At 39.7% G+C, this 9,281-nt stretch overlaps 1 protein-coding gene across 1 annotated transcript in view; it reads right to left on the reverse strand.

The window, feature by feature from the left end:
• Positions 1-8,849, reverse strand: part of SHLD1 (shieldin complex subunit 1) — a 116,951-nt gene extending 108,102 nt beyond the window's left edge. The window contains exons 1-2 of the mRNA XM_020985494.2: positions 8,705-8,849; positions 11-187 (exon numbers count right to left, since the gene is read on the reverse strand). Coding sequence (XP_020841153.1) covers positions 11-187; positions 8,705-8,834 — 307 coding nt within the window. The 5' untranslated portion in view covers positions 8,835-8,849. The remainder of the gene's footprint in view (positions 1-10; positions 188-8,704) is intronic.
• Positions 8,850-9,281: the final 432 nt, after the last annotated feature.

The raw sequence follows: 9,281 nt of genomic DNA on the forward strand, positions 1-9,281 counted from the left end.
TGCTTCTTACCTGAATCCAGAGAAGAAGTAAGAATGTCCATAGAACTAGAAGTCTCACTACTGGCCTCATGCCTAGGCTTCTGTTGTAGCTGCTGTGCTATGTCATAGGTTGGGGATAGGTCCAGAAAGTTGCTGCTCTCTTCTGAGCAATGATTTGATGTGGCTTTCTGGCCTTCCATAGCTCTCCCTGTCACAAACAAAACAAACTGATCAAAGTCATAGCAAAAAAAAAAAAGTTTCTCACGTTTAAGCCTAAAGAGTTTATTCTTCCTCAAATTAAATTGTAAAAGTATCCACACAGCATTTGTTTGTAAACACATCATTTCACCACAGAGAGAAACCATTAATAATTAAACTTGGAAGAAAGACAAGCAATTAGAAATTGGTCTTCGCTACAGTCCCAAGGAGAACAGAATGCCGCAGGATTACATCACATTAAAGAAAACTATAGAGACAAGGTTCGTCCAAGATCTCATTTTTCACTGCCTTCAGAAGTTTCTCTTTAAAGTCTCACATCTTGATCCAAAAAAGATTGCTGAACAATGTTGCTGCTTATAAAACATATTTCCCCCCACAAACACAAAGTTTTGTGTTCTTCCTTCCAAAGTTCCTCATTTTTACTGAGGGTACTACATTCCTCTCATTCATCCAACTTGCAACCTCAGGGTCATCCCAGGCTCTTCTCTCTCCATAGCCAGTCTCCAAGACTTGCACATTCCACTTTCACAATATAGCTTCCATCTATCCTTTTTCCTCCACTTACAGGGCTTCCACTCTAGTTCAGGTCCTCATCATAGCTAATCTAGATCAGTGGTTTCCTAAGTGGGAAAAGATGTCCAACTCATCCAAGGATGGTAAGATGGGCTGCATCCCACTCCACCCAGGATAGCTAATCATGGAGCTTGTCTCCAACAGAAATATACCTACCCTCATGCACTAACACTCCCCTCACTATGCCCTCTCTCTGTCTTCTTCTGAGCCAAGTGGCAGCCTCCCAGGACAGTTATGCTCTAACTGCTACACTAGCAGCTGCACAGATGCTATTGGGAAAGTTCTGATGCCCACTCACCCACCACCATCTCTTCCTTGCTGGGGCAGGTGTCCTTGGAGAGCAGTGATTGGTGAGTAAGAGCTCCACCTCTCCCCTTTTCATGAAGATAGGACAGAGTGAGTCATATAGGATGAGCAGTAAAGGATGGGACGTGCTTAACATTGACAATCTTATTATATCATCTTTCCTTCCTCTTCCAAACTTCCCTATTACAGTCAAGGACACCACCATCCATCCAGTCACCCCCTTTTACCTTTCTAGTCCTCTTACACATTATTCCCCCACCACATACTCATCGATCCAGTGACACTGGCCTCCTTGTTATTCCATGAACAAAATGTTCCATCTTTGGGCCCCAGACATTTTCTCTGGCTGTCCCCCATCCCTGGAATGCTTTCCCTCCTCATCTCTGCCTCCTGCCTTCCCTGGCTCCCTTTAGGTCCCAACTAAAATCCCATGTTTTACAGGAAGTCTTTCCCAACCCTTCTCAATTCTAGGCTTCCCTCTGTTAATTATTTCTTATTTATCCTGCATATAGCTTATTTGTACATATTTGTTTGCTTGTTGTCTCTCCCCCATTGGACTGTAAGTTCCTTGAGGGCAGGGCATATCTTTTGCTCATTTTGTAATCTCTACTGCTTAGTAAAGTACCTATCACAGGGTAGGTGCTTAATAAATGTCTATTGACCAGATGACTGACAGGATAAATGTAATTATCCTCACTCTCCTATATGTCACATAGCCAATCAATAGCTAGAATCTGCCATTTCTCCCTCCATCTTGAAATAGATTGAAAATACTGAAATAGACTGAAAAAGAACTTGAAATAGAAAGGAATTTGTAATACACAAAGGAAGAAAATTTATAATAAAGGGTTACATTTCTGTATAAAGGGCTGATGGCTAACCTTTTATGGAATGACCAAAGGCTTATCAATCTAGAGCTGGATTGGACCTTAGAGAGCAACTCCCTCAATTTAAAGATGAAGAAACTGAGGTTCGAAGAGGTCAAATGATTTGGTTCAAGTCAACCAGATATTAAGTAGTATCAAAAATTTAAAGCTAAAAGGGACCTTAAGAGTCATTCAGTACAACACACTGATTATATAGATTTGGAAACTGAGACCCAGAAAACTCATAGTTAGGAAGTGATAGAGCTAGGAATGGAATCCAAGTCTCTAATTCCAAATCCAACCCATTCTACTGTATCATACTGACCATAAATGAGATATGTAATTATTTCTTTTTAAAAATTATTTAGTATTTTCCCCAATTACACGTAAAAACAATTTTTAACATTTGTTTTTTAAAATTTTGAATTCCAAATTCTCTCCTTCCCTTCACCCCCCTCCCACATTGAGAAGGCAAGTAATTTGATATAGGTTATACATGTGCAGTCATGCAAAACGATCTATAATTATTTCATCAATTATTAATCATATTGTCCCTATGCTGTTCAGTATAAAAGTATCTAAAAAGTACATATGGATCAGACAACTAGGGCAATGCCTTACTATATAAGCTACAATTATTTGTACCCTACATTTGGCCTACGGGGTAGGAAACTCATTTTATAGAAATTTCCCTCTGTTTCTCACGGAGTCTAACATAGTGCCTGCTAATGCTAAAGTATTCCTTATCCACAGGAATCATACTGACACTTACTTTTAGTCTGCATTGTATTGTTAATTAAAGGCTTTCTCCTTCCCCAATGGGCTGTCAACTCATCCTAGGCAGCATCTGTGACTCACAGTTCTTTTGCATCCCTCACAACACTGGCCACAGGAATTTATCAAGCATTGACGGTAGGCTCAGGATTGGACTAGATACTCAAAGACTGGAGGTAAATAACCAGTTCACAGGCAGGTGGTTTAGTGGAAAAAGCACTGCACTGGAGTCAGCCAGTCAGTAAGAATTTATTAAGGGTTTACTATGGGCACCGAGGTGGTTCAGTGCATAGAGCACTGGGCCTGGAATCCAGGAAGACCTGAGTTCAAATTTGACCCCAGACATTCACTAGCTATGAGACCCTGGGCAAATCACTTAACCTCTGTATACTTTAATTTGCTGGAGAAGAAAATGGCAAGCCACCAGACCTTTGCCAGGAACACCCATATGAGGTCACCAACAGTTGGACACAACTGAACAACAACAACAACATGGGCCAAGCCTTATGCTAAGCGCTTGGGATAGCAAGTAGGTGGCAAGGTGAATACAGCACCAGACCTGGAGTCAGGAAATCAATTCACATCTAGCTTCAGACATATAGCTGTATGACCCTATATGTGTAAAATGGGGATTCTAATAGCACTGAGCTGTGAAGATAAAATGAAATATTTGTAAAGCATATTACAATTAAAGTGTTATATAAATGCTTCTCTTATTGTTACAAAAGCAAAAAAAACCTCTGCCTTCATGGAGCTTACAGTCTAATATTATATATAAATAATTAGGCACACACAAGATATATACAGAGTAGATGAAAAGTAATCTCAGAGGGAAGGTGCTAGCAGCTGGGGGACCTAGAAAGGCCTCTTGCAGAAAGTACAAGTTTAGCCAATGAAACTGAGGCAGAAGTGAAGAGGGAGCGAATTCCAGGCATAGAGGACAGTCAGGGTAAAAGCAGGGAGACAGGAGATAGTGCTGTGGTTGGGAAACAAGTAGCCTACATGCATGGAAGGGAATAAAATATAAGAAGACTGGAAAGGTAGGAAGGGGCTAGGTTGTGGAGAGCTTGAAATAACAAATAGAAGACTTTATATTTGATCCTAGAGCTAAGACGGAACCACTGGAGTTTACTCAGTAGGCATGTGACATGGGCAGAGTCATGCTGTAGAAGGGACAAGAGACTTGGGTTCAAATCCCACCTCCCAAGTGTCATTGGGGAAGACATTTAACTTCCCTGAACCTCAGTTTTCTCCAAGGTAAAAATAGGGCTGGACTAGGTGGCCTCTCAAATCTCTTTCTAACTCCTTGCCTAGGATTACATGGTCAGTCCTCAGCAACATCCTTTAAAAGGCACATTTGTCAGCCACAATACTACCTAACCTGTGCCCTCAGCCTTTCAACCCCTTTGGAATATGTTTGCAACAAGCAAGGCCACTCTGGAACTATATGAAACAGGGTTACCAATTACCATTTTAACATGAAAGGGAATACTTTAACAATGCCTCTGGCCACACAAATTAGACCAACCTCAAATAATTCCCCAAGTATTCTTCACCAGCTTTCTGAAAGTCTAACTAACTCAGGGATTTAATCAGTGGGAAAGAACTGGCATTTCTGCTGGTGGGGAAGTTCTGCTGGGAATGCAAATCCTGGCCCTGCAGACTGTAGCACTGGTCCGGAATACTATTAAATATATGAAGATCAGTGATTTTAAAGGAAATCAGGGATTAGAAAGAATTTGTTATGGATTTAAAGCCAGCACTTTAATTTTGAAGCAAACTACGTAGGTGCTGAATAAAGAACAAAAGGTTTACTGTATTTGATATAATACATTCGATCTCATTAAAGAGGCTTTCCGCTCTCCACTACTTGAAATGTACAAGTTATCTTCCTAACTGGAAGTAAATCTAATCTGAAAGCTGCAATGCTCTGTACAACCACAAAAAAATTACTGCTAAAAATATTGGTTCATTCCATCGAATCATTTGAATTCTAAAGCTGGAAGGGCCTTAGAGCTCCTCTTTTTTTTTTTTTTATAGATAAGGCCGAGACACTTAAGTAATCACATTAGGTCTAGTGGAAACACACTGGCCTAGAGGGTGTCAGCCTCATTTGTAAAATGTTAGAGTTGGGTTAAATGAACTTAATACTTTCTTCCAGTTCTAACATTCTATAACTAATTGGCTTGCAAAGATTGTAGAATCATAGACATAGAAATGGAAGGGCCCTAGGAGGCCATTTAACCCAGTCATTTTACAAAGCAAGTTAAAAAACTGAGGAAGGTTAAGTGATTTGCCCAGTCATACAGAAAGTTAGAGCAAAGGTGATATTTGAAACCATGATCTTTGCCTCTAGAGCCAAAGTTCTTTCTACTGTTATGCAGTTTATTTCCTTTTATTATCTTTCTATTCATTGCTTTGGTGTAAGTTATCGTTAATGAGTCATTTTTCAATTGTGTCTGTTTCTTTGTGACCACATTTGGGGTTTTCTTGGCAAAAATACTGGAGTGCTTTATCATTTTCTACTCCAACTCATTTTATAGATGAAGAAACTGAGGTAAACAGGGTGAAGTGACACAACTAAGTGCCTGAGGCCAGATTTGAACTCACGAAAATGAGTTTTCCTGACTCCAGGCCCAGCACTCTATCTCCACTGTGCCACCTAGCTGCCAGTGCTTTAGTCTAAATTACTACCTTAATACATTTAGATTGGAAGAGCAGACAAGTTTTCCTTTGGGAAGTATCAACCTGAGAAATCCATGCTATTAGGCAATAACAGTATTGATGACAATGATGATAATAATTGCTGACTTTACACCGTGATTTGTAAAACATTTCACACACATTATCACATTTGGTTCTTACAACAGCTTTCTAAGGCAGAGATTCTCAAATTTTCTGGTCTTAGGGCTGCTTGATATTCTTGAAAATTATTGAAGACAAAAAAGAACTTTTGTTCATGTGGGTTATATGTATTGATATTTACCATATTAGATACTAAAACTAACAAACTTTAAAAAAAACTTTATTGATTTAAAGAAATAGACCCATTACATGTTATTTTTATGAAATATATATTTCCCCAAAAAAATGTTAGTGAGAAGAGGCATTTGTTTTTTTGTTTTTGTTTTGTTTTGCAAAGCTCTTTAATGTCTAGCTTAATAGAAGAGAGCTGGGATTCTCACATCTGCTTCTGCATTCAATCTGCTATAATATGTTGTTTTGATTGAAGTATATGAAGAAAATCCAAACTCACAAAGATATGTAGCTGGAAAAAAAAGGATTATTTTACTAGGCAAATAACATCTTAAATTTTTTATGAAACCAGTTTTGACCTTGGAGACCCCCTGAAAAGATCTCAGGGATATCTATGGAGTAGTTTGCTGTTAAATGTTTATTTAACAACCAGTTCTCACTGGGGAGAAAATTTATAAGTGACATACTTTAAAGTTTAATCAGCATCATCAATATTTTCTCCACCACTTTCTTAAATTTAAACAATCAACAAAACAATAAATCAAGCCCTGAATTGTAGCATTTGCCAAAGTACATGTTCACACTGAAACTTTGATGTTACAGCTGGCTCCAGAATATTCTTGCCTCCCCCCCCCGGAATCTTTGGACAACACTTTGAGAATCATTGCTTTAAGACAAATACTAGTTATTTTCTACATTTTGAAGGAAAAAAAACCCAAAACACCTATGTCTGAGAGAGGTTAAGTGACTTGCCCAGGGTCACACAACTCATAAATGTCTGAGGCAGAATTCAAACCTAGGTTTCCTTACTCAAAGTCCAGCACCCTAGCACTAGGCCAGGATCTATTGCCACATATGTTCTACATGTGGATGAATCAGTTTTAGCTGATTTATCCTGAAACAACCTGAAAGTTCAAGGTTCTCAAAGAAACAAAACCATACCAGTTGTTTTTTTAAAAAATTTCTGTCACATTAGCCAACCCAAGTTGTGGGTGCCCATAGCCGTCTCTTTCAGGACTCTGTAACATACCTCTTGCTGCTATCTCCCTGGTCTGAAAACCAGACTGATGAAACATAATCAGTGTTTAGCAGCTGCAATGGTGCTAAAATTCTTCGACCTTTGACTGCAAAATAGTTTGACGTCAACAACACCCTAGTGTTTTATCAGAACTGTGATAAAAAGAGATTTCCAAGAAAGAACAGCACACCACAATAAAAAAAATTTATTAAAAAATTAACATCATAATATATTAAATACCAAACATGTTCTAGGACTGGGCACTGGACCAAGGAAAAACTTGCTGATAAGCAGAACTCCTTTTTAAAAATAAGAACCATTTGTATTTGCAAAAATAACTTTAGTGCTAAGTAAAAACATCCTATAGCACTCTTACTGGAAAAAACATAAAGGACAAGGAGAGCTTGAGAGCCCCTTCTAGTAGTCTGGGAATAACTAGATTTACAATCAGTTTAGTTGATGGTTACCTTAAACTGGCTTTCACCCTATATGACCTACATCTACACCTGTCTACACCTTTGGAAGGGAAATATCTCCTTTTCAAGAAGTGTTCATTTTCATTTCTTAATAATACATGCCTTATGGTGTCACATTGGTTAATACGGTAATTTATTTTGCTAAATTGCTTTTTAAAAAATTCTTCCTGGCCTCCCTAATAAGGAAAACAGGGAAGTTTATAGTAGGAAATTAATGTGATGTAAAAATGAAAGATATGAATAAAGTTTTTTTAAAACTATGTGCATCTATAATGCTTTATGTGGACATTTCTTCCTCATGCTGAGGAATAAAGTACGTGTTGTAACCATATATATTCTCAGGCCCTAACCATACAAAATACAATATATCAAGAGAAGGGGGAACCTGGTTTTTTTTTCTTTTCTTTTTATCAGTTAAGGCCATATATGAATATCAGCTTCATTTAGCTTTTTTTCCCCCTTAAAGAGACCAATATAAAACGTTCAACTCATATTTTAAAATTAAGAATATAGAATATTATGCAGTAAGTGCGATGTACTTTGCTACAGATGGCACCTCACTGAGAGGTAGATTAGGGGTTGGAACGCAGGAAAACTTGGGTTCAAATCTTACTTCTGACACTTTCTGGCTAACTCTGGGCAAGTCACTTAATCTCTCTGGACCTCGGTTTCCTCATCTGTAAAGTAAAAAAGTTGAACTAGAAAGCCTCTGAGATCTCTTCCATCTATGAGCCTGAGGTTATAATCAGTTAAGGATGACGACTTTATTCTAAGTAAATAGTACAGCTCAGATGCCACCTCCTCCAGCAAGCCTGTCCTGATTTCTGCCCGTTTTTAATGTTCTTCATACCCCAACATACTTTGTATCGGTGAGGTTTCATCTCCTCCAGGCAAATGAAAGCTCCGAGGGGCTGCTACTGTTTCTTTTCTGTCTTGGAACCCTAAGTGCCGGGCACATAGTGGGTGCTCAATAAATTATAACTGCATTTAATATTGTTGGTTTTACTGCATTTTAAACACTGTTCTGTGGCGGATGAGAAATGTCTTTGTGCGGGGTTGGGGGGTGGGGCACCTGAGTCGGATTCCAAAGGAAGAACAGGTACCTTGGGTTCATAAATCATGGATTGAAAGCTGAAGAGGCCCTCGGGGCCCTCCAGGACCACCAGAGGAGGAACCTGAGACTCACCGGTTAACCGACTTGTCTACAATCACATGGGTCAGAAATTTCCAAGCCGGGATTTGAACCTGGGCTCATCCACCTTTCCATTGCTAACTCTAAGTAACAGTAAATGACCCAGAACGCCACCCCGCCTTCCCCCAAAGCCGTAGCCCTGCAGCACGAAAGCTACTGTGGCTCCGGCTGAGAGGGGGAAAGGAGGAGGGCTGGGGAGGGAGAGTCAGCTCCATAGCTTTACTACCAAGCACCGACACCATTCCCCCGCGGCCCGCAGACCCACCGCCGCCTCCGGTGTACAGAAACAAGAGACTTAGCATTTATGCACCGGAACAATACTCACCAGCCTGAGGCGGCCGTACGCACTTTGCTGAACAGGAAGTGCAGCTACCATCTTTGTTAAGGGAAAAATAGACTCCAACAGGAAGTCGTGTCACCGTCTTGGGTTTGAAGGGAAAGGCCGTGGCAGCCATTTTGATTAAGGGCAATTGCTGCTGGAAGAAAGCTTTGGCGGTTCCAGCCTGGTTGTGGAGGGCAAGGCACCGGGGATGTGAGTGGTTACCCTGCAGCTACTGTTTAAAGGCAGGTCAGGGCAGTTCTGAGGTAAATTGTGAGAAAACCATTAAGTGAAAATGAAAAAATGACAAAACTCAGAAGAGATAACGAGAAATTAACAGCATAAAAAGATGTTAGGTTTCCAGATCACTTAATCACTTTAAAAGCATTTTCACGTAGATGATCTCACTTTTTAAAGGCTAGCTCTGTAGCGTAAAAAACATTCAGGAGCCATGAGACAGAAAACACTGTCTGCACCAAGAAATTCTGAAATGCCAAAATGGCACTAGACACTAGCCTTTCTCTACAATTCAAAGGAGATCATAAACATGCTTTGTATCTTCTGGACTTTACTGCTCCTAGAA

Source organism: Phascolarctos cinereus, unplaced genomic scaffold (genome assembly GCF_003287225.1).
Source record: "Phascolarctos cinereus isolate Bilbo 61053 unplaced genomic scaffold, phaCin_HiC Scaffold_2;HRSCAF=192, whole genome shotgun sequence".
NCBI lineage: Eukaryota > Metazoa > Chordata > Mammalia > Diprotodontia > Phascolarctidae > Phascolarctos > Phascolarctos cinereus.